Source organism: Cotesia typhae, unplaced genomic scaffold, assembly GCF_013202065.1.
Source record: "Cotesia typhae breed Kobodo isofemale line unplaced genomic scaffold, CoteBio_Ctyphae scaffold_45, whole genome shotgun sequence".
In the NCBI taxonomy this organism is placed as follows: domain Eukaryota; kingdom Metazoa; phylum Arthropoda; class Insecta; order Hymenoptera; family Braconidae; genus Cotesia; species Cotesia typhae.
In genome coordinates, this window is record NW_027423777.1 from 3623518 (window position 1) to 3651017 (window position 27500).

Here is a 27500-nt window from a genome sequence, read left to right on the forward strand (position 1 = left end):
TATTATTACGCTGACAAGCATGTACAGTGAAAATGATACCTGGAAATTTATTATTTTTAATGATAAAATTAAGGAAGAAAAAAATATATAAAATTACCTTAAAGAGAAATATTGTCCAAGGTGGTTGTCGATTCCCGGTAAATATAAAATCATCGGTATCCTTTTGTCCAAAAATAGCAAAAAATAAATTTTCAGTTACCTCTATTGGATCGGCAAGTACTGTAAAACAGACATAAATATTTTATTATAAATTTTTATCTATAATAATATTTATGTGACAGAGAAAAAAAATTTTGTTTTTTTTTTTATCAATATTTACAATTAAATATTAACTACAATCAATTAACTATTAACAAACAAAACAACATTCCAGACATTATAATAAAATAAGTCTATTAAAACAATATTAAAAGTTGATGATTTCGGGCAAGGGATTAAAAAATTGGATGCATGCTCCTTTTTTATTTGTTTGTTAAACTTTTTCTTGCAAGCATAGGTATTTCTTAATACCACCATACTAAATACTAAATACATATATAGTATTTTTATAAATATAAAAAACATTATGTGCTCGCTAATAAAACACGCTTTCAATACACAGCTAAATTACTAAAAAAATACTACTTTCAATACAACAAAATTTATATATTATATATAATATACATAATATATATGATCGGACTAACCGCATATTACCATCTCTTGTAAGATGACATCATGGAGGAGATTAACTGGTTAATTGACTGGTTAATTCCTCTGTATCTGTGAATTTATTTCGATAAACTTTATCTCTATAATATTAAAATAGGGTTGTTGTTGTTGTTGGTTTTTTTTTTTTTTTAAAATAAACAAACAAATATATATATATTTAACACACACAATTTTATTACATTTTAATTTAGATAGATAATTTTTTTTTTTAGCAAACGTATATTAATTATTCTTATGACTAACTTGATATATCATTGAAGGTTTAATTAAATTAAAATAAAAATAAATAAAATGAAATTAAAGTAATTCAGTTGATGAAACTATTGTTTCTTCGTTATCAACAACAGCAGCAGCAGACTGTTCAGTAGTAAAAGCAGCAGAAGGATCTTCTTTTATTTCTTCAACAGGTTTGTCAGCTTCATCACCAAAAAGTTCCAAATATTTTCTTCTGACAATTTCCCAATCAACGACAGTGTCTATTCTCAGGGCATTGCTGAATGACAATTGGCTTCCAAGAGGACTTAAATGTCCCACAGACATAGCAACACTGTCTTTGTGAGAAACTTGGGTTTTTTTAACTTTAGCAAGCCACTTGGCGCCCATTTTAGATCGAGGTGACATTCGACCAGTCCTATGTAAGCCCATTAAATGTACCAAAGACGGGCGTTGCTTTTTAACACCCCGTTTTTTCCACATTTTTATTAAATACAGCAACCAAGTTGTTATTAAATTAAGTGGCGCTGGTGCTGTTGTTGTTCTGTTAAATAATTAATAATAATAATAATAATAATAATGAAATTGTAATTAAATAATATAATCAAGTACCTGTGCATATTTCTAATAAGTTTACTGAGACCATACTTCCATTCAATGTCCGACTGGGCTTGTATCCGTTGATAAGTGTCACTCATCATAGCAATTAGTAGGTTTATCAAAACAACAACTGATACCAGCATATAAATACCAAATGCTAGTTTGAACAGCCCTGTTGTCCATCCTGGTTGTCCTGATTGTCCTGGTTGCCCGGGCTGTCCCGACGGTTCTGGTCCTTTGTAAACTTTGAATTGTTCGTGTGTTGTTTGTCCAAATATTGCGAAGAAGAGTAACTCAACCGCCAGTATTGGATTCATCTTAACTGTAATACCCCAATTTATTTTTTTTTTTTTTTTTTTTTTCGTTTTTAATTATTATTATTTAATTTTTTTTTTTTTATTAAATAAATTATTTAGGTAGCATGCACCGTGTTTGTCATGCCAAATTCTTCACTACTTATAATTAATTAATTTTTTACTCATACTCTTAATAATTATTTTTATTAATTCAATTGTATAAGTGTATCTTAAATTAATTAGAAATTAAAAACTAAGTATATCAATAAACTCTTGTTTTTATCACAATACAAAGACTTGCATACATGCTCAGAGTATTTATTTTCAATTTTGTATGCAATTTTTTTTATACATAAAACTTACACAATTATTCTCCTTTCTATTTGCAGTTCCACTTTTTTTTTTTCTTTTTTTTTTTCTTCGATAATTTATAAAAAATCACTGACTACAGGTAGAATTATTTACAAATTTTTTAAATTAGTTGAATGATCTAATTTATAATAATAATAATAATAATAATAATAATAATAATAATAATAATAATAATAATAAGTAGGAAATGAAATAAAAAATAAAATAATTGGTTCAAGTTGTCGGTGGAGTTGAAGCGGCAGGATTTTCATTATTATCATCGTTATTATTTGCATTATCGTCATCTTTATCTTGCTTATCAGAGTCTTTATTATCAGATTCACTACCGGTAATACTTTTGTATTTTTTACGAATTGCATCCCAATCAACGACACTTTCAATTTTTAATGCAGTATTAAAGGATAATTGACTTCCTAATGGACTTAAATGTGCAACAGACACTTGTAGATTATTGTCCTTTGACTGTATTTGATGGACTTGGCCTTTTTTTATTTTTGATAACCATTTGGCACCCATCTTAGAACGCGGTGATAAACGTCCAGTATTTTGTAAGCCCATCATATGTACTATTGAGGGACGTTTTTTTTTAACAATACGTTGTCTAGAAATTTTAATAAAATACACCATCCAGGTTGTTAATAAATTTAATGGTGATGGAGCCGTTGTTGTTCTAAAGCACAAAAAATAAAATATAAATAATCATTAAAAAAAAATTAAAAATCTACATTTAATATTATTTTTATAATAATATAGCTTACCTGTGCATACTACGAATAAGTTTACTCAGTCCATATTTCCATTCAATATCTGATTGTGCTTGTATCCGTTGATAAGTGTTACTCATCATGGCAATAAGTAAATTTATTAAAACAACTACCGAAACGAGCATATAAATTCCAAATGTTACTTTAAAAAGATTTCCAGTCCATTCTGGTTGTGCAGTCTCCAGTTTAAGTTCATCATGAGTAGTGTGCCCAAATACAGCAAAGAATAAAAATTCAAATGCCAGTATAGGAGTCATTTTTGCTGTAATACGAGTCAATTTTTTTTTTTTTTTTTTTTTTTTTTTCTTTTTTGATATTAATGATATTTAATATATATATATATATATATATATATATATATATATATATATATATATATATATATATATATATATATATATATAACAGTGGCTATAAGCAGACTCGCTATGCATTTAACAGATCATGCTCATGCGATCAATTATTTTTTTTTTTTTTTTTTTTTTTTTTATCAATATATCTTATTATGGCCATGCTTTTGATCTTTGATTTATTTTGTTGATGCTGTTGCTGTTGTTGTTGAAACACACATACCATATTTTTAATTGCTTGTTTCTATCAGGCTTTGATAAGTGGCTCCATTTTTTAAAATTATTTTTTTTTCTATTGTACAAACAACACTTATCAAACACTCATTGCACTTTAACATGTTTGTTAATTATAAAAATGCATTGGTAAAATCACACTCTTGCAAGGCGTAGAAAGCGATAAGATATAAAACGAGCAGGTGTAACTTGCGTTCCTTTGCCGATTATTTATTTATTTATTATTATATAATATCATTCCCTTTTTTTTTTTTAAATTCATTATTTGCATTCTCATGTACAATATCAAGATGCAGGCATTCACAATGTTCTTCTTTCAATCACTTGTTGTTTTTTACAATTTAAATGTTTTTTTTTTTTCTTTTTTTTAATTTTAGTTTTCATCATAATTACTAGCCGCACGTGCATATTACATCAAATTATTAATTAAACGATTTATTTGCAATAGCGTTACCCGAGTTTAAATATTAAATAGAATTTTAAATATGAATTTGCTTTGTACTAATTTATAATTTTTTTTTTTGTTACAAAATTTTAACTAAAACAAACAACAATATTAGCATAATTCATATTTATCTATTTATCTTCTCAGGTATTCACGTGCAGCAAAAATCAATCACTGCTGCAATCAATACATGTATAACAATAATCGTGATATGTTTGGGTGCATGCAAGTTATATATATATATAAACTCTAATTAATCATTACACATTTCGTTTTTTTTTTTTTTTTAATTATCAGGTAAATATGTAAGAAAATAAAATAAATAATCCAAAACGTGCTGGCAAAATATAATTCTAAAAGAGTATACTTTGTAGAAAATCATTTATCATGTCTTATGTATGTATCTAATATTTTTGATTTAGATATTTTAAAAAAGATTAACATCAGGCAGCATTTGATCAAGCAAAACACACGCGTACACGTTAAATTTAAATTTAAAAAAAAAAAAAAAAAAAAAAAAAAAAAAAAAAAAAAAAAAAAAACAAAACAAAACGTATGCAATGCATTCGATCGTGGGGCATTCATGTTTTGCTTTGCTGGTTTTCATAATCATTATTTTTTATCACACTTGTTTCTTTATTTATTGAATTTATTTATCGGTTTTTTTGTTTGTTCTCTTTTGTTACTTAAAAACTTACTATTTCGGGATTCATCACCACAACACTCATTTTTAATCCTTTTACGTTGAAAACGTCGAAAGGGATATTCTGGTTGTTTAATTACCTCCACATCATAGTTGAACAATGAATCTATTTCTGTAATTTATCCTATTATCTAACTAAACTATTTTCTAATTCCATAATATCTTTGTGCTTAAAATAATCTACTAGTGATTAATAATAATAATAATAATATTAATTATTTAGAAAAAAATTTTTGATTATCATTAGTTTTACCCTCTAAAATTATCCTAAAAATATTATTTTGTTGATAAATTATTAAAAAGAAAATTATATTAATATTATTGATGTAAAAAAATAGAAGAAAAAAAAAAAAAAAAACTTACCATCTGAAAAAGCATTCCTTTTAGTTCTTGCTTGAGGACCATTGACAAACGCCTGATTGAGGGCAACAAAGTGCATTGAAAATCCAAAGACAAATATTGCGAGTACTGCCAAAAATCTTGCCAAATCCTTCATTAGATTCCCAATAATAATGGCCCATGGTCCAAATAAATGATGAAACGATAAAAAATCCAATATTTGTACACAAGCCAGTAAAAAACTCAACGCAAATAATTGATTGCGTAGATATAATAGTGTTGGCCAATAGTGTTTATCAACAATAGCCCATGCTGCTAAATGCAAACCAACACCAGTTATACTAAATAGCAATACTGCTAATTTAATCCATCCTAAACCACTTTTGTCACTCGGATTTGTTAATTCAAATAACAATAAACCGGATAACATAACTAATAAACACCACTCATATGAGTAAGGCAGTAAATTTGATCTCATAACAGCAAACGGCGGTATTATACCCACTAATAAAAGTAATACCATTAAATATACGTGTGACGTTAAATATGACATGAATTTAATAATTGGTACATTGTTGTATTTATGCCCTAACGGTAAGGCAAACACTATCCAAACTGGTGGACAAATTAAAAATGTTATAAATAAAAGAATCGTACGAAATGCACTCCATGTTAATGGTCCACGCCACAATTCTTGTAAATAACGTTGCACTACTGTATGGGCAATAACTTCTTTTTGTTCATTTTCTATTAAAACATCTAAAAACTCAACATTACGACGGTCCATTGATGTAAGAATACGACCAGCTGAATCAGCACCGGCTGCCAATGCCAATAATTCAGTGGCCATACTTTCGCACTGTTTTCCAGCAGCTATTAAATCTTTTGCTCGTTCTTTTTCTTTTTCTGATAATTTCATATAAATATTTGATAATTTAGCAGCTGTATCTACCGGAGCTGGTGATACAAGAATAAATTCCTCAATAGGTTTATTATTGTGACTTTTACTGCAAACCATCATATTGTAGACAAACTAAAAAAAAAAAAAAAAAAAATTATTATTATTATTATTATTATTATTATTATTATTATTATTATTATTACTACCCTGCGATCTTCCATTAATGCATATGTATCGTGCTCCTTTTCCATAAGGTATTTTAATACGTCATTGTGACCCTCAGAAGCGGCAAACCAAATAGGTGCACTTCCAAGATTTGTTTCAGTCTTTGGTGAAGCACCACTTTCAACTAATAATCTAACAACATCTAAATGACCTGCCCTTGCAGCACAATGCAACGGCGTCCATCCATTTTTGTCAGTAGCATTAATCTCAGCGCCTTGACCCAACAACACTTCAACCATTTGATAATGTCCGTGATTAGCAGCAATATGTAATCCCGTTTTTCCATAACGATCTGCTTTGTGAAGTAATTCTGCTGATCTACTTAATAATAGACCGACAACGGTTATATGACCACCAAAGCACGCTAAATGAAGTGGATTGTAACCATTTTCGGTAGTAGCTGCTTCTACCTATTTTTATTATTATTTTTTAATATAATTATTTTAAATAACTTATTTGATTAATTCAAACCTGAACACCAGCTGAATTAAGTAGTAATCTGACGACATTTTCATTTCCTGAATAAGCCGCCAAATGAAGTGGTGTCATTCCGGATTCACTTCCAAGCTCACCAACTAATGAACCACCAGTTGGTGGATCAGATTTAACCGTTCCCGGTATATGAGTAAGCAATTCTCGGACAGTATCTGTATAAATATATTATTATTATTATTATTATTATTATTATTATTATTATTATTTGTATTAGAATAATGGATGATGATGATGATGATGATGATGATGATGATGATGATGATAATAATAATAAATAAAATAATTTACCAGCTTGACCAAAGTAAGCCGCAACGTGTAAAGCTGTAACTCCTAATTTTTTACTGGATACTCTTAATGTTTGAGAAGTTCTCATAACTTCTAATACTTGTCCATGACCATGTTGTGCAGCTAAATGTACAGCTGTAAAACCAGCACGATTTTCATCAATACAAGATGCACCAGCACGTACTAATGCTTTAACAACTTCAGCATGACCACCCTCGGCGGCCAATTGCAACGGAGTAGCTTCAGTTAATTTATTTCTAGCAGATATAACACCCTGACGATCAAATTTCATTAATTCTTCAATAACTCTAACACTGCCTTGCATTGCGGCAATATGAGCGCAAGTATTACCGTCTTTAGTACAAGCCATAACAAGACTTGGATGGCTTTGTAAAAATAATTGAACAACTTGTGCATAATTATTCATAGCAGCAGCATGAATTGGTTTTTGTCCTTGATCATCAGTAGCGTCAATACTAGAACCAAGATCTAATAATAATTGGCATACTTCTAGTTGTCCAGAGCCAGCAGATAAATGAAGTGGTGTTTGTTTTCTCAATGTTAATACATCAATAGCAGCACTGTGATCTTGAATTAAAAATCTAACAAGATGTGTATAACCATTCATAGCAGCTAAATGCAATGCTGTACGTCCAACACGTGATTTAGAGTTGATGAATGCCTTGCTGGCTAGCAGAGCGTCGCAGACTTGGAGATAACCATGCTCAGCGGCCAGGTGTAGCGCTGATCTACCCTCAAGATCAAATACGTCAACCCGGGCATGATTCGCTAATAATGTTGTTACCAATTCCATATGTCCACGATGAGCAGCTATCAGCAGCGGCGTCCAACCAACAGCACTTTGTTTATTTAATGCTTTTTGTACATCCGTTGATGACATGTGATTTATCATTTCTGTTAACGCTTGATTATTACCAGCCAATGCACAATAATGAAATGCCGTTTCTTGATTTTGTTTTGTTTGTAATGATACATCAGCACCATTTTCTAATAAACTACGTACAACAGCACGATCATCACCCAATTCAATTACTTCTGTTGGTTCTATTTGTCCAGCATAATGCAATGGACTAGCACCATCATTATTAACAGTATTTACATAATTTGTTGCTAAATCACGGCCTTTTTTTTCTTTAACAAATTCTATTAAATATGATGCTACTGCTGAACGACAACCACGACAGGCTAAATGTAATGGTGTTTCACCATTTTTAGATTTATACATTGGATCACCACCGTCATCAAGTAATAATTTAAGAGTTGTTAAATTACCATATTTAGCAGCAACGTGTACAGGTGTTTGTCCATCATCAGTTGTTAAATTAGGACCAGCACCACTTTTAAGAAGCATTAATGCACATCTATCACCATCTAATACTCTAGCAGCAATATGCAATGGTGTTTCATGAAGTTTACCACCACGTACATGTACTTCAGCACCATAACCAAGTAATGTTTCAACAACTGCTGGTTTAGCACTTTCAACAGCAATATGAAGTGCTGTATAATTATCATTTGTTGTTGCATCTACTTTTTCACCACGTTGTAATAGTGTACTTATAATACCAACGTGTCCATAACGTGCTGCTGTATGAATAGAACGTGCACCACGTTTATTTGGCATATGAAGATAAACTCCTTTTTTAAATAACATATTGGCACATTCTGAATGACCATTTAATGACGCGATATGCATTAATGTTGATCCATCTTTGGTACGTTCAAATATACTGGCTCGAAATTTTTCAGCCAATAAATCAATTATTGATGCATGACCATTTTCAGCAGCTAAATGCATTGGTGTACGATCTTGATGATCTGCTATTGACGCTGATGCTCGTACACCATAAAAATATTTAACCAAAGTTTCATCACCTTCAGCGCTTGCTATGTGTAAAGGCGTTTGTCCATCCCCCTTAAAAATTTATTTCAATTATTATTAATTATTGTAATAAAAAAATAAACTTAAAATAATTACATTTTGCATATCAACTTGGGCTCCATAATCAACAAGTATTCGGACCATATCAACATCACGACGACGAGCAGCAAGATGTAATGCTGTATCACCAGCCGGTGTTGTTGCGCGTAATTGTTCTGGTGCTTGTTGGGCTAATAATTCACGGCACATTGATTGATTTCCAGCTTCAACAGCCAGTAATAATGGAATTTTCCCTTTCTATTTATTTATATCATCATCATCATCATCATTGTAAATGGAATAAAAATAATTATTTTATGTTATTTGTATGGAAATAATAAAAAGAATAAGAAAACAGAACGGCAGTACCAGGCAGCGCGATACATCGAGTCTTGTCACGCAAACAATTTATAACGACATTCGTTCGACTTTAACTATCAAATAACATATAACTAATAATTTTAATTGTCTATATATAATATACTTACACCATCAATACTTGAACGTATTTCACGTCCAGCAGCATTCAAAAGGGCTCGTAATATTGATGTTGCTGTACCTGTTTGTCGTGATGCCACAAGATGAACAGCAGTTTGTTGTCGTGGCTATTTATTATTATTATTATTATTATTATTATTATTATTATTATTAAAAAAAAAAAAAAAAAAAAATTTTACAATTAAATTATATTTATTTTTTTTTTTTTAGACTTACACCACCAGTCGAATAAGGATCAACTCCTCGTTTAGATAACAATAATTTAACAACATCTTCACGTGAATACATTGCCGATATTTGAAGTGCATTGTAATTATCCTTAAAAAAATAATATAATCAATAAGGGGTAATAATTAGAGTGTAAATAGCTTTATGCCTCGCCCTTTTATTACTTGGCGTTTAAAAGCTTGGCCCCAATCACGGCTGAGTTTAGTTAACCATGCAATTTAAATATTACTGGTAGAGATTATTGATGCACGGGGAGTGGTTTTTACTGATCGATAATGCTTGCAGATATTCATGTATAAATTTTTAACATCTGACACCTGACAAGAGTCTTTCATAGGAATTTATTAATTTGATGACTCAAAAATAATTATTTCAACGAAAGAAAGAAAGAAAGAAAAAAAAAAAAAAAAAAAAAAAAATTCTTAGTCACGATCCAAGCTCTTACAATTGTTATGAAATCAAGTATGTAGTGTTAATGTTAAGGACTGCGTGGAACGGTGGGGTCTTATTGCGACTGTTATCTTAATCATGGATCGAACTACTTTTTTTGTTTTACTGACTCCAGGTGACCTACTTTTAATCTTTATGCCCTCAACTTAACTCATTTATTTTTTTTATAACACCTTGGCCTTGGCCCTTTTCTATTTATTATATACATATATTCTTTAGATATACATTATATGATATAAATTAAAAAAATTTATCTTATGATTTACATAATTGGTTAATTTTTATTTTTATTTAATTTATAGACTTGCGTGATTTTACCGATGCAGTTAAAAATAAATTGTTTTTTTTTTTTTTTTTTTTTTAAATCTAAATATTTTAGTGAAAGAAAAGAATAATTAATTACATTATTACGAGCGCCAACGTCAGCACCAAGTTCAATTATTCGGTCAAGAAAAGCTGTACGGTTATCCTTGACAGCATACATAAGAGGTGTCATACCAGTTGTCTAAAAATATTAATAAATTAAAAAACAGTAAAATAAAAATGATTATTATTTTAATTATAAAATAAAACAAACCGGATCCATAAGACCGGCAAGCGGTGCAGGGTTGCCTTCATCTCCAGCACTTTGTACCGCTTTTTCCAGAGTCTTAAGAAGCTGATCAACGGGTGCCCATTCACCTCTACTGGCAAGTGCAAGTAATCTTTGTGCGCCTTCACGTGCAGTAGCACCAGCAGAACCAGGTTTACTACCAGGCTGTGATGGTTCTGCACTTGGTAATCCATTATTACCAGTTCCTGATCCTGATCCACCTGTTTCATCTTTATTATTTGAATTATCTTCTTTACTTGACAATGCACTCTTCTTGTCATCTTTACTGGTAGCAGTACCACCACTTCCACCACCACCACCACCACCACCACCACCACCACCACCACCACCACCACCACTACCGCCAACAGCACTAACTCCTGTTTTTTTACTATTACTACTCATATTGCCAAATTATAAAATTTTTTATTTTATTTTTTTTAAACTTTTTTTTCTATTATTGTCACAATATTTTATCATGTTTCATTAATATATATATATATATATATATATATATATATATATATATATATATATATATATATATATATATATATATATATTTATATTTTAATAATAGGATAGTAAAAAAGAAGGTGCACACAGTACAAACACTCGAATGAATCTGAAGAAAGGTTTAAGAACAAACCTGTACAAAGTACCCGACAAAACAGGGTTGTTTGTGGTTGGTTGAATTTACCAATCACAGAGTCTTGCTGCTCAAGTTCGTTAAAGTAGTATACTGGAGCAACCACCACCACCACCACTAATAATAATACTTTTAGGTGGTAGTAATGCATGTTAAATGTTTGTGTATGTATTTGTAAAACACAAAGACAGTTGAATTTGAATGAGTGAGTAGTAGTTTCCAGGCACGATTCAAGACACATGGACAAGTGGGTGGTTGAAGAAGGAGTTTAAGAACCAGGGTGGTGTACCAGTCAGCTTTGCCGACACGCGACTTCTGGCTACCGAACTACCTGGCACGCTATATACGCTGTGTAAAATAATGCTTTTCTAACTATAATAATAATAATAATAATAATAATGATACCAAGTAAAACCAACTCAATCTGTTATATCTAATCTTATTTTTTATAAACCTTGATTTTCTTTCTATTATTGTTAATTCGTTTAATATTCATTATTTTTCCAATAATTATCCAGTGAATTAAAATTTAAAAAAACCCAATAATAATATTTAAAAAAAAAAAAAAAAAAAATGAGGTTATATAATAATAAATATATTGCAAGGTCTTCAAGTCCATTCATTATCTCATTGAAATTATATAAATTAATGTTATAGAGAATTTTCATCCGCATTGCAGTATTAATTATATATATATATATATATATATATATATATAGATGTAACAATTGTCTAATATTGTCTCTATTACCGTTTATACACTGCAGAAATAATAAATCACGCTTAATGAATTAAAGGTTTCACTTGGAGTGATTTATTTATTGTAGAACGATTCGTCAACAAAACTGCATAGAATCTGTGCTGCAATAAATACTTACATTACGTATTGTTAATAGTAGTTGACGCTCACCAACTTATTGCCTTGAACTCACAATCTTTAGAAAAAATTAACCTCGTTTATTATTTATGCAAAAAATATTAGATAAGATTATCTTCGTTAAAAGTCATAATGATATAATTACCTCTGACAATTCTTAGTCTCAGTCTTACTCTTGCTTTACGCAAACATTTATTTATTATTAACTTTAATAATTTTATTATTTAAATAAAAATGTTTTTGATAAAAAAAAATTTAAGGTAATTTTATAACAATTGCGGATTTTTTTTTTTTTCTATTTGTTTTTTAATAAATGAATTTATTTTTCAAGTTGTGGTAAAAAATTAGATAATTTATTAAAACGCAGTAGAATAATTAAAAAAAAAGGAGCAAAGTTAAACAGTACAGTTGGATACAATAATCCAAATTTATCGTATCGTTTTAATCCTGGAAAGGAACCGATTATTGACACGACAATTGGTAAATTATTTGAACAAGTATCAAAAGAATTTCCAAACCGCGAATGTATCGTATCTGTTGAACAAAATAATACCCGTTTAACATACTCTCAAGTACTTAAAAGGGCTGACAAATTGGCAGCAGGTCTTAAAAAATTAAACCTCAAATATGGTGACCGTGTAGGAGTGTGGGGTCCTAATCATTATCAATGGTTAATATCATTTATTGGAATAGCACGAGCTGGTTGTATAATGGTTGGCATTAATCCGGCTTATCAACAAAATGAATTAAATTATTCTTTAAATAAAGTTCAAGCGAATACTGTTATTGCTCCGGATAAATTTCGAACCCAAAATTACAGTAAAATGTTGATAGAAGCTAAAAATGATTGTCCTTCATTGAAAAACATTATTTTATGGACAGATGAAGCAATTCCGTAAGTAATATTATATTTTTATTTTAATTTTAATTTTAATTACTATTTAAAATTATTATTTTGCAGAGGAACGTATAGATTTTCAGACATTGAATCTCTTGCTAGTAATATTGAAGTTGAAGGAATAACAGCTACGCAAAATGAAATATCACCACACGATGGTTGTAACATACAATTTACTTCGGGAACCACTGGATTTCCAAAAGCACCATTAATATCTCACAAATCATTTGTTAATAATGGCCGTATGGTAAATAATCAATAGATAAAAAATATTTAAATGATATAAATATGTTTTTTTTTTTTTTTTTTTTTGTTTTTTTTTTTTAGACCGTAAACAGATCGGAGCTGATGAATTATCATCACAAAGTTTGTTTAAATGTACCATTTTTTCATGCATTTAGTATGATACACGGATGTATGGTTGCTTTTAATACTGGTATGACATTGGTACTTGAATCCCCGATTTTTAATCCCAAAAAATCAATAGAAACAATTGTTAAAGAAAAATGTACTCTTGCTTATGGTACTCCGACAATGTGGGTGAGATTAATATTTTAAAACAACAAATTTATTTATTTTATTCAAAATAATTATAATTTTATATTAATTAGGTAAATATGTTGGACATGCAGGATCGATTAAAAGCTCCAATACCGTCGTTACATTTAACAGCAACTGGTGGTGCAATAACTTCACCTGAATTAATTAAAAAAATACGAAATACATTTAAAGTTGAAAAACCATCAGTAAGATTTTTAATACTAAATAAATTAAATTTCAATTGTATGTATATTGTAATTTAAATTTGAATATACGAGGTCAATGGCTTAAACTTTGTCATTGTTATCTATGCACATATCTTTGAAAAGGGCGGGAATTTATGTGCATAAATTTCCTACATTTCAAGATAAATATTCACACTAATTTGTATATTAGATCAATAGTTTGATGTTTATTAATTTAAATTTATTTTTAAGATTATTTATGGTCTTACGGAAAATACCGCTGTTGTTTTTCACTCTGTACCTGGTGATCCACCGGAACTAAATGATTACACAGTAGGATATCTTCATGATCATCTCGAAGCAATGGTTATTATTAAAATAAATAAACTTGTTGAATTTAATAAAACTAAAGAAAAAAAAAAAAAAAAAAATATATATATATATATATATATATATATATATATATATATATATATATATATATATATATATATATATATATTTATATATAGGTTGTAGATGATAATGGATCTCCAGTTCCTATTGGAAAACCAGGAGAATTATGGACTCGGGGTTACTCTACAATGATCGGATACTGGAATGATAAAGAAAATACATCAAAAACATTAACTGATGATGGTTGGTTAAAAACTGGAGATAAATTTATACTACATTCTAATGGATATGGTGAAGTTATTGGAAGATTAAAGGATATGATTATTCGTGGTGGTGAAAATATTTTTCCTAAAGTAAGTTTTAGTATTAATAAGCCCTTTTACCTTTAAACACGCGAAATTTAATAATAAAAATTAATTTTTAGGAAATTGAAGGATTTTTAGAAACACACTGTGTTGTATTAGAGGCACAAGTATTTGGTGTACATGATGATGTTTATGGTGAAGAAATTTGCGCGTGTATTCGTTTGAAAGACAATAAAACAAAAATAACTGGTGATGATATTAAAAAATTTGCAAAAGGAAAAATATCTCATTTTAAAATCCCACGTTATATTGAATTTGTTGATGAATTTCCAAAAACAACCAGCGGAAAAATTCAAAAGTTTAAATTGAAACAGTTGATGGAATCCAATGGACTTATTCCTGTATCTAAATAAAAAATTTTTTTATACATTTTTTTTTTTTTTTTTTTTTTTGTTTATTAAATAACACAAAACGACGATAATGAAAAATACGTTACAAAATATAAAACAATAGTTATAAAGAGTTTTTTTTTTTTTAATCTAATAATAATTATAATATTTATGAATGAAGATGATATAAATATTTTATTATTATTTAGATTTAAATGATGTTAGTTTTAATTAGTCGACTAATAATTTTTATTATCTATGCATGATTAATGTAATGCGCAGGCAATAATAAAATATTTAATAAAAAAGAAAATTAATATTAATTTAAAATAGTTTAATTATAAACTACGATGGATAACGGGATTCAGTACAAGGTCCAGTAGTATCATCTGCACAAGCGCATGTTCGTCCTCCTTGTCCATCTGGCAAACATAATTGATCCTTGTAACATCTTCCATTTTCGTATTGACAGACATTTGATACTGTTGATTAAAATTTTATAAATTAAAATTAATTTATTATTTTTTATTAATAATTAAATTACTTCGTGGACATGATTCAGGAACAGAAACAATTCCATAAAGTTTTCCACTTCCTCCAGGTGGTATTGACAGTGAATTTTCTTTCAGTCCCGTTGTCTTTGATATTACTTCTATTTTGTTTCTGTTAAAAAATAATTATAATTAAAAAAAAATATTTATTTAAAAAAAAAAAAAAAAAAAAAAAAAAAAAAAAAATAATTATTAACGTTTTCCAATCAGTCCAATAGTAATTATCTTCAGATATTGCCAATCCAAATGGATATGATAATTCTTTAGCTACAGTTCGTATCAACTTCTGGTCAATCGGAGTGCAACCTATAGAAAAAAAAAAAAAAAAAAATCAATTTATTAAATAAATAACAATAATCGTATGAATTAAAAATTTATATATTTTTTCTTATTACTAATTGTAAATGTTCCAGCATCAGTCCAACACAATTCATCCGTCGCCCAATCAATACACAGTGAATTAGGTAATTGTACTTTGTCGCCATCTAAAAATATTTCACGTCCGGAACCGTCTTCATTGGACCATTCTAATTTTGGTTTTACGCGATTCCAGTCGGACCAAAATATTTTTCTAAAATATTTATTTATTTATAACTATTGGTAGTAATAATAATAATATTAATAATTATGAAATTGAATAATAAACTTACCCTCGATAAGGATGAACGGCAATTCCTCGTGGATTAACAAGTCCGTCAGAAATAATAACTTTTCTTTTTTTAGTAGCTAAATTAGCAACTTCAACGGTACCCTTACCAGAATCTGTCCAATATATATTTCGTGATACCCAATCGATAGATATACCTTCTGGACTACTAACACCGGTAATAAATGTTTCAACATTCGACCCATTGTAAGATAATTTAGTTATTTTGTTACCAGTAATATCACTGGTGTAAAGATTACCACCAGCACAATCAATATCAATGGCTATTGCCATTTGAGCGTAAGCCAAGTTTATCGGAATGCCTGGATTAGCCGTCGTCGGATAATACGGAATTCTAAGGGTTGCCATTCCTTGATTAACCAGCAAAAAATTAGCTGGATATTTTGGTTTTGATTTACAATTAAATCCATCACCTGTAAAACCTTGATTACAAACACAAGCATAGTCACTGCCACCAACAAGAACACACGTTGCATCTTGTGAACATACACTTGGTTCTTTAAGGCATGATACTTGTGGTATACAATTGAATCCATCGCCATAGTATCCCTTTAATAATAATAATAATAAAGATTATTATAAAATAGTAGAATAAAATAAATTAAATATACTTACCGGCAAACAGACACATGCAAAATTAGTTGATGTTTGATTGTAACCACAAACTGCATTATTCCCGCAGTTATTGAGAATATTACAACCAATATGATCTTCCGTACATTGATTAATTCCATCACCGTGAAAACCATTCATACAAACGCATTTATAACCACCGTCCCGGCTTATACATTGTCCATTTTGATGGCATATCGAAGGATTAGTAGAGCAATCCGCTGCCACACATCTTCCATTTACCATGTTAAATTCTGGATTGCAAGTGCACTCATAACGAGATTTTGATGGGTTGTATGAACATCTCTCGTCAGTATCACATTCCGAGTGATCGCTGCATTCATCTAAATATAAATATATATTTACGTATTAGATAATAAAATAATAAATTAAAATTTTTAAGTATAAGAAGAAACCAATAAGTGTGCACGTTGTTCCATCTCCTTCGTATCCTGGATTGCAGATGCATTTAGTTATTGGCTCATCGAGTCGACAAGATGCATTAGGATCACATATATCAATATCCAAACAAGATACATCTGTTTTTTAAAAAATTAGTAAAGCTTTTACTATTAATAAAATGCTATCAAAATGCAATTAATTATAAAAAAATTTAATACCTGTCTTTACGCATTCAATACCATCACCTTCGTATCCGGAATTACAGCGGCACTCGTATTCATCGGTATCTTTTATAAATACACATTGAGCGTACGGATGACAAGTATTGACAACATTACAAGATACTGTGCATAATAATAACAATAACAATAATAAAATATTTAAATATCATCAAAAATGCATTAATTAATAATAACAGTTATTTTAAATAAATAAATTTAATATGTAGGGCAATAAGCTAAGCTAAAGCTGTATCTATATATGTTAAATTCAGTAGATATTATAGATTAGTGTATAGATTAAGCAGAGACAACCAGCAGCAAGTCATGCGTACATTTGGATCCTGAGGGACCCATCGTTTCATAGTTATATCCTGGTCTAGGGTGGCAACTGTCATCCAGCCGTTGGTAATCATACCCCCAGGGACAAATGCAGTTGTCCTTCAAGCATTCTGGAAGTGGCTGAGCAACCACTAAAATAATTATTTCACGATGCAATTTTCATACATATTCATTAATATTATTTATTGTTAATAGTTTAAAGCTTTTTTTAATTTAAAAAAAAAAAAAAATATCATTTATATTATAAACTTACGATCATCATTATTAGATGAATTTGGTTTTTGCTGTATATTTAATTTATGACAATTATCATCACGGAATTCATAGCCTGGTGGACACCAACACATTCCTTGTGTATCACAGTGTGGAGATATTGACATCGTTGAAGTTGAATTGGGTCTTTCTGTAATACTTGTTATACTTTTTATACTTGTTACTTGAGATTGAACATAACAATTGTATCCATCACCTGTTGTAAATTTCATTATTCATCATAATCATTTAAAATAATTATTAAATTTTATATTTATTAATTTTACATTATTACCAATATAACCAGGTAAACATATGCATATATGAGTTTGTTTATCTGTATCGTATGTACAAACTCCTTGAGGCGAACAATTATTTGCCAAATTGCAAGGATCTGTAATTAAATAACAGTAATATTATTTGTATTTATTTACTTGTTATTATTTATTACCATTAGCTGGATAACAAGGACCACCGGATCTGTCGTTTATAAAGCCTGGAACGCATGAACAAGTAGGCACATCATTTACTAATGAACACTGTTCATATTCACCGCAACGTGTGTCTTGGCAGGTCGCTAATTCTAAAAATAAAAAAAAAAAAAATTTTTTTTAATTAATACCATAATAAATTGAATTATTGTTAATAAGATAAATTACTTTCACAGATTCTGCCATCGCCAGAAAATCCAGGACGACATTGACATGTATGTCCACCCTCATTATTAATACACTGTGCGTCAGATGAGCATACGTGATAACCAGCAGTACATTCATTTATATCGACACATGATGAACTTCCATTTTCTTCATATAATTGCTGATAACCGGCATTACAAACACATCGAAAATCATCATCATCAACAACACAAGAGCTGTGTTGGGTGCAACTATCACGTCCTCTAATACAAGGATCTTGTTCCTCCAGGGCTGTTATTTTGGTGTTTATTGCAAAACGTAAAATACTCTCACGAGATTCATAAGTTGTTAATCCACGAGAATATTTAAGTCGCGTAGTTTCATTGGGTTGCTCCGGATCATAAGGACAATCATGATACATTATCGATTGATCCAAAGTAAATTGATACTCTGTTTTGTCACCAGCCAACTTGTAAATTCTATTGCTGTGCGATCTAATAGTACCTTTTTGATTTTGAGTGTAAAGTTCATCATAATCACCGTAATCAACTCTTGCGTCTCGAGGTAATTGAGGCAATGTACCCTCAATATCAGCTTCCATTTTTAATTGACCAAATACATCTAGTCCCTTGTAAACACTTTTTATCAATACACGATCACCAGTATTTCCAAATATTAATTCTGCTGAGTGATTAAATAAACCACCTAAACAATTTTTATTTTTATCATTAATATCGTAGTTGATAATGTGAAAAAAAAAAAAAAAATTACCGGTAAGCTGATAGCCATTTTTAAGTTCACCAATTGGTTTTGCAAAAAGCCAACCAATAATACCACCAAGTGTACCCAATAATTGCATATTCTGTCCAATATTTTCGGGTATTCTCGACAAAGCCGTATAAGTTCTACCGTCTTTAGTTTGTACATAACACTGAAGATCTCGGGCTGTAAATTCTTCTCCGTTTATTTTTCCAGAAATACGTCCAATTACTCGCAGTGGCAAATCTATTTCATTTTATTTATTAATTAATAAAATGACAAAAGTTAAAAATATCAGAATTAATTTTCTCTTTTATACTGTTTACTTTGTTGAGCGTATGGCTCTGATTTTAGTTGTGAAAAAAAAAAAAAAAAAAAAAAAAAAAAAAACCTCGTTATCTTTGATAAAGTAGTCTACAAAAGACTATTTTTTTTTTTATACCGCAACGACCCATTTTGCTTTGTCAAAAATAACAATAGTAATAAATAGAGGAAAAATATTAAAAACGAGGTGTATTATGATTATTTTTATTTACCATTAGGTTGACAGAATTTTCCGTTACCAAAGTATCCTGGTTTGCAATTACAACAATAACCATACTCGTAATCAACGCAGACGGCTTTACTGTGACAAGTTGTTGCCCCAGTCATACAAGTCTGATCACTCGGTTGATTTGATTCTGTAAATAAATTAGTAAACGCTTGACACGCAATTTATACGTTTACACAAGTTAGTAATAAAATTATTATTATTATTATTATTATTATTATTATTTGTTATTAATTGCTCAGGGGGGTTTTCCCCGGAGTCCGACTCTCCGAGGGCCCAGCCTGAGCGCCATCCATTACTGCTGCACCACTCCGCACAACAAAGCGGTTAGTGAGTGCAGCAGGCCAAATTCATTTGCCTAAGTAGACGCAGGGATCCCAAAATGACAGCCTTTTGCATCCGCACTGCTAGAGACACGGCTGCTGAACTGCAAGCCGGTATCTTCGCAAGTGAAGACACAAAAGACTGTTTCATCCCTCCAAGGACGCCGACAACCAAAACGACGAGCTTGACACGGTTATTATTATTATTATTATTATTATTATTATTATTATTATTATTATTATTATTATTATTATTATTATTATTATTATTATTATTATTATTATTATTATTATTATTATTATTATTATTATTATTATTATTATTATTATTATTATTATTATTATTATTATTATTATTATTATTATTATTATTATTATTATTATTATTATTATTATTATTATTATTATTATTATTATTATTATTATTATTATTATTATTATTATTATTATTATTATTATTATTATTATTATTATTATTATTATTATTATTATTATTATTATTATTATTATTATTATTATTATTATTATTATTATTATTATTATTATTATTATTATTATTATTATTATTATTATTATTATTATTATTATTATTATTATTATTATTATTATTATTATTATTATTATTATTATTATTATTATTATTATTATTATTATTATTATTATTATTATTATTATTATTATTATTATTATTATTATTATTATTATTATTATTATTATTATTATTATTATTATTATTATTATTATTATTATTATTATTATTATTATTATTATTATTATTATTATTATTATTATTATTATTATTATTATTATTATTATTATTATTATTATTATTATTATTATTATTATTATTATTATTATTATTATTATTATTATTATTATTATTATTATTATTATTATTATTATTATTATTATTATTATTATTATTATTATTATTATTATTATTATTATTATTATTATTATTATTATTATTATTATTATTATTATTATTATTATTATTATTATTATTATTATTATTATTATTATTATTATTATTATTATTATTATTATTATTATTATTATTATTATTATTATTATTATTATTATTATTATTATTATTATTATTATTATTATTATTATTATTATTATTATTATTATTATTATTATTATTATTATTATTATTATTATTATTATTATTATTATTATTATTATTATTATTATTATTATTATTATTATTATTATTATTATTATTATTATTATTATTATTATTATTATTATTATTATTATTATTATTATTATTATTATTATTATTATTATTATTATTATTATTATTATTATTATTATTATTATTATTATTATTATTATTATTATTATTATTATTATTATTATTATTATTATTATTATTATTATTATTATTATTATTATTATTATTATTATTATTATTATTATTATTATTATTATTATTATTATTATTATTATTATTATTATTATTATTATTATTATTATTATTATTATTATTATTATTATTATTATTATTATTATTATTATTATTATTATTATTATTATTATTATTATTATTATTATTATTATTATTATTATTATTATTATTATTATTATTATTATTATTATTATTATTATTATTATTATTATTATTATTATTATTATTTATTATTATTATTATTATTATTATTATTATTATTATTATTATTATTATTATTATTATTATTATTATTATTATTATTATTATTATTATTATTATTATTATTATTATTATTATTATTATTATTATTATTATTATTATTATTATTATTATTATTATTATTATTATTATTATTATTATTATTATTATTATTATTATTATTATTATTATTATTATTATTATTATAGGACAGGGATCATAAATTGAATGATAAATAAAAATATTAAGTGTCCTACTTTCAATGTTGTCTGGGTTTTTAATATTTCTTCCATCACCAATCGGACCTATTTGAAATATCCATTGACCAGGACGGTTAATATTTGACCATCTATTTGTTGAATTAATGATAAAAATATTTTATTTATTGTATATTTATCTATGATAATATATTTTATCAGAGAAAAATAAATAGTACTTGTCGATATTTTGAATTTGATCAGTTCCAGATCCTTTTAATGTGTACATTCTTCCTTCACTCATAAATCCAGCTTGAGCTCTGGCGTCTGGAAGACCATTTGGATGTGATTCTCCCTGTATCCATTGTATTCCACCATTTGGATAAAGTAATTCAGAAAATGAATGGCTACCATTTGAAGAAATTGCCACTTGATAAGTATTAACCTGATTTAATTTTTTAAAAATAAATAAATATAGATAAAATATAACAATTGTAGTTATTTTAATTTAAATTTAAATAAACCTTGTCGTTTTTTCCATTGAAGTAACCAACATCAACCCAGGTTGTTAAGAAAACGTGAGTAGGCATAAAATCAGTAATATTTTTATAAGCTGAGCGAACCATGCTGGCTGCGCGTGACAAAATTTCAGGATTGTCCGTTTCACCATAAAAAATTTTACCAGACCCTTTTGTGTCGACGTGAGTATACAAAGGTGCAATAACTGGATCATCCAATGGAAATGCTATGTTGAAAAATCTCTGCATCGATCGTATAAATGACAATACTCCATTTTCATTTACCTGAATAATATAAATAATAAAATATACTCATTATATCCAATTAACTGGGGCCTTATTTCATGTCAGTAGCCTAGTTTACGTAGTTTTTTTGTGTATTGAATTTTTAACAAAATAAACATGTGCAAAAACAAACGAATTTTTTTTATTTCTGTCACATGAAAACTATGGCGCCACTTAATGATATAATTATTATTATTATTATTATTATTATTATTATTATTATTTATTTATTTAATCAATTACACAATTTATTTAAAAAAAAAATTATTTAAATTTTCGCGGATTTGAAAACTGCGCAGTTAAGTTGCGCAGAAGAAATGACTTGCAACTTTTTAACGGTCGCTCGAGCCGGCACGCCATGACACACCAGTTCAGTCACCGAGCCAGCAGCCAACGCTTTCTCATTGTCATCTCCCGAGTATTTAGCATGATAATGCAGTAATAATTGTATAATTTAATAATAATTCATAGCTTATACAGTCTACTTAAAGTCCTTTTGCTATAGAAATAATAATTTCAGAAAAATATTTATGGTAAGATAATTATTTATTAAAAATAAAATTCTCGCACTATGGAGCCCTCTCAAAGCTTCCGGGTTTCTTTTGTTTTTCAATTTATATTGTTAGGCATTAAGTAATATTGATTAATTATTAGCTCAATTCAATTTAACAATAATATTATTAAATATTAAATATTAAATATATTTTTCTGGAATTTATTTGTTAAAAAAATTATTTAAATTCTCTATAAAAATAAACAACGCAATTGTAAAAAGCATTACGCATACGCGAGTTTGAAATCTGCGCAGTTAAGCTGCGCAGAAGAAATGACTTGTAACTTTTTAACGGTCGCTCGAGCCGGCACGCCATGACACTAGTTTAGTCGCCGAGCCAACAGCCAACGCTTTCCCATTGACATCTCCCGAGTATTTAGCATGATAATGCAGTAATAATTGTATGATTTAAAAATAATTCATAGCTAATACAGTCTACTTAAAGTCCTTTTGCTATAGAAATAATAATTTCAGAAAAATATTTATGGTAAGATAATTATTTATTAAAAATAAAATTCTCGCACTATGGAGCCCTCTCGTAGCTTCCGGGTTTCTTTTGTTTTTCAATTTATATTGTTAGACATTAAGTAATATTGATTAATTATTAGCTCAACTTAATTCAACAATACTATTTATTATTAAATAATAAATATTAAAAGCATTTATTAAATATTTTTTTTTTTTAAATAATGCATAGTCATCGAATCGTCTGTCGTTTTTTTTTTTTTTTTTTTTTTTTAAACAGAAAATTTTTTTTTCAACTGAAGTAGGTGGCGCTGCTTTCCTTAAGTTTTTTTAAATCTCGATCAAATATATAAATTTATAGGATAAAGTATTTAAGATATTTAAAATTAAAAAAAAAAAAAAAAAAAAAAAAAAAAAAAAATGAACTACCAAAAATAGAATTTAAAGAAAAATTTTAACTTCAGTCTTCCTTCCGATACCCGAATATTTTCAGGAGCCAAGAATTTTTTTTTCCAGTCAAAAAATTTTTATTTCTGTGTATAACTAGCTTCAGAATTATAAAAATGTATAAAATTTGCAAAAATTTAATGAAAAAACGTTGACTTGCGGACTTAAAGTCGGAATATTTAAAACTCGGTCTAAAGTTTCGATTTCATTGTTCCATTAAAAAGTCAAGTACTTTAAAAAATAGTTTTAGTATATGGTGTTTGATTTATTAGTGAAGTATCTTGAAAAATAGTTTTAGTGTATTGTGTTTGATTAATTATAGTGAAGTGTTTTTAAAAATAGTTTTAGTGTGTGTTATTTGATTAATTAGTGAAGTATTTTTTTAAAATAGTTTTATTGTGTGTTGTTTGATTAATAAGTGTAGTATTTTTAAATCTAGTTTTAGTGTATCAAAGTTTATTTAAGTAAAGTGTAGTGAGTGTATGTTGCGTTGGAGATACTTAAATTATCATCATCAGGTAAGATCAATTGTATACGTATGAAAAATTATAGCAGACATCTAGCAATTTTTATAATAAGCGAATATAAAAATTGTTTTGTCTACTACATTTTAATTTTTATTTAATGTTTTGAATGTTAAAATTTTTTTTTCCCCCAGAATTTTTGCTGCTTGCTTCTCTTTGCCGGCTGATTACGTCTAACTGCTGAAATGGTGAGTTTTTTTATAATTTTGTTAAACATTTTGAAATAACTCGAATATAATCTGAAAATTTATTTACCATGATAAAGCTTCTATTTTTTATTAGTCTTTAAAAATTTATGGCTAGAAAATATTCATCTGTTTAAATTAGTCATATTTTTGGCGTTGATTTTGAAATTACTAATTAAATTATCAAATATAAAATATTAAAAAAAAAAAAAAATTAAAAAATGGTCAAGTGACTGCTAACTTTAACGCATTGATAGAAGGATTTATTAACTATTAATAATTCAATTTATTTCAAGACAATTATTTAATTTATTAAATTTTAATGAATATTTTCTAAAATTTTATAAATATTTATTTGGGAGGAAAGAACATTTATTTTTCATATATTTTATATATTCATATATATTTTTGTATAAAAAATATAATAAAATACATGTGGGTACTCAAATGAAAGCTCTCGATGAGTGTAAAACATCGGGATGAGTATATATATCTTTAAAATATATATATTATTATTATCATTTTTTAAATTCTTGTGAGAAAATAGTAAAAAAGACAAATAAATATAGTAAGTAACTGCTCGTATATTATTATATCAATTAACCATCATTCATTGTCGGTCAGTCATTGTGTCTACAATATTAATCCAACAACAAAGTCATTCACCCATACATTATTATTGTTATCATCATCATTAGACGCTAAATGTTTATCTGACGTAAGACATTTTAATAAAAATATGACAATTTATTTTTTTAAACGATTTATTACGAATCTGCATCTTTGATTCTTAAATAGTCGACTCGTAAATCTTAATAAAACCAATTGAATTAGACGTTTATTGTAAATTATTATTGGCCTACATTGTTGACCGCGAGTTAATTATAACGCTTTTACGATTTAATTGAGATCTTCTCCTGCTATACAACTATATTAAATCATTTTTTTAAATTATGATGATAGATAGCAGTGCAATGTGTACGTTTGTTAAAAATAAATTGATTAAAAGAAAGAAAGAAAGAAAAAAAAAAAAAAAAAACAGGTCAAATTGTATTATTAAATAACTTTTGTCAAGTACACTAAAAAATATAAATTTAACAGAGAAACAAAAAAGTAATATACTATCGCCTTGTGAGGGTATCACTGGGTTATAGGTCACTTGGTGTTCATGTGTTATGAATAACTATAATAATAATAGTAATGAAATTTTTTCAATGGATTTTAAATTTATAATTATAAACTTGATAGTTATTTAAGTATATTTTGCTATTGGTAAGTTTAAAAAAAAAAAAAATTATGTGTGACGTCATTAAGATTCCAAGAAAAGTTGTTTAAAATTTTTAAATTCTAAAAGGAGGTCTGAAGAGCATGGTGATAAAAGTGTTAACGCAATCGTGTAATCGAGTGCAATCATCATTTTTATAACTAGACTAGAATTATTGTCGTCAGTTTGATGTGAATAAGAATGAAGATGATGATGATGATGATGATGATGATGATGATGATAATGATGATACCTATGTAGGCTGAAGGTTCTAGTTTCTCGAATAAACTAGACTTTACTTTATCCAACTATCCCCTTTTAAAATCAATGTTTAATTTTTTTTTATTATTATGTAATAAGCATTCAATAAAAATCATATTTTTTAATCATTTTCTCGGTGAAAAAATTAAAAATAAATGTTGGCATTTGTAGAGATTAAAAAAAAATTTTTTTAAACTCAAAAATACATATAGATATATTTATCTATCTATCGGAGATAAATCCTCAGTTTTATTCATTTTAAAATAAATTATAATAAGATACATATCTATTTATTGGAGGATTAATAGTTCCGTAAACATGTTCTAAGAAAAATGATCTCATGATCCTTTCATCACAATCACAGATCCTTGTTATAATAATGAATAAATAAATAAAGTACTTACGAAAATGCTGTGGTAAATTTTATCATAAAATGAAATAGGTGTTTTAAGTTCAACTTGAATTGAAGAATCAGACGGTAATGTTTTAAAATTACTACCCGTAAACGGATACAAGTTATCTCGAGACAACGTTAATCCCGATTGAATAGTTAAAAATGTATAAATAATTATTTTAAATAATAATTTATATCGTGACATAATGAATGTACTGTAAAATAATAATTTCACTATAAAATATTAAATCACTAATTCTGGAATACTATCAACCGATTTCTTCTCACTAACTTACATCAGTGAATACAAGCTTGTGACTGCGATAAAATTTTCTCGAGCTAAGCTAAACCAGTAACTTTACTACTCTATGGTATATTACTAAGAGTGGCGGTATGTTCACTTAAAAAAAACATATCCCCACCCTTACGCATATATACATATATACACAGCAATTTAATCAAATTCCCGCGATAGTGTACTTTTCTTCTCTTAATTTTATTTTTTTTTTTTAAATATTTAAACGCCTATATACCATTAGTTTTATAATAATAATAAT

At 27.2% G+C, this 27500-nt stretch overlaps 3 protein-coding genes across 3 annotated transcripts; 1 reads left to right on the forward strand and 2 right to left on the reverse strand.

Annotated features, from left to right (window-relative positions):
- Positions 1-869: 869 nt before the first annotated feature.
- Nompc (no mechanoreceptor potential C) lies at positions 870-27280 on the reverse strand. Its single transcript, XM_074257876.1, has 32 exons — positions 26954-27280; positions 22572-22850; positions 22287-22492; positions 22108-22199; positions 19860-20003; positions 19336-19569; positions 18586-19269; positions 18378-18509; positions 18222-18320; positions 17928-18143; positions 17668-17805; positions 17333-17458; positions 17129-17251; positions 16716-17056; positions 16084-16649; positions 15829-16004; positions 15631-15739; positions 15427-15545; positions 15229-15364; positions 12315-12347; positions 11293-11561; positions 10629-10864; positions 10455-10556; positions 9590-9691; positions 9364-9480; positions 8933-9133; positions 6937-8869; positions 6625-6800; positions 6135-6563; positions 5052-6060; positions 1537-1846; positions 870-1468 (listed from the first exon to the last, which is right to left on the reverse strand). Exons 1-32 carry the CDS (start codon positions 27146-27148, stop codon positions 1009-1011), a joined length of 9492 nt encoding a protein of 3163 aa, XP_074113977.1. The 5' UTR covers positions 27149-27280; the 3' UTR covers positions 870-1008.
- Positions 1863-4942, reverse strand: LOC141536926 (short transient receptor potential channel 7-like). Its single transcript, XM_074257732.1, has 3 exons — positions 4684-4942; positions 2951-3218; positions 1863-2862 (listed from the first exon to the last, which is right to left on the reverse strand). The coding sequence occupies exons 2-3, from the start codon at positions 3211-3213 to the stop codon at positions 2406-2408; spliced, it is 720 nt and encodes a 239-aa protein (XP_074113833.1). The 5' UTR covers positions 3214-3218; positions 4684-4942; the 3' UTR covers positions 1863-2405.
- On the forward strand, positions 12329-14965 carry Acsf2 (Acyl-CoA synthetase family member 2). Its single transcript, XM_074257723.1, has 8 exons — positions 12329-12429; positions 12501-13064; positions 13131-13314; positions 13395-13607; positions 13679-13813; positions 14045-14158; positions 14305-14541; positions 14613-14965. The coding sequence occupies exons 1-8, from the start codon at positions 12404-12406 to the stop codon at positions 14904-14906; spliced, it is 1767 nt and encodes a 588-aa protein (XP_074113824.1). The 5' UTR covers positions 12329-12403; the 3' UTR covers positions 14907-14965.
- Positions 27281-27500: the final 220 nt, after the last annotated feature.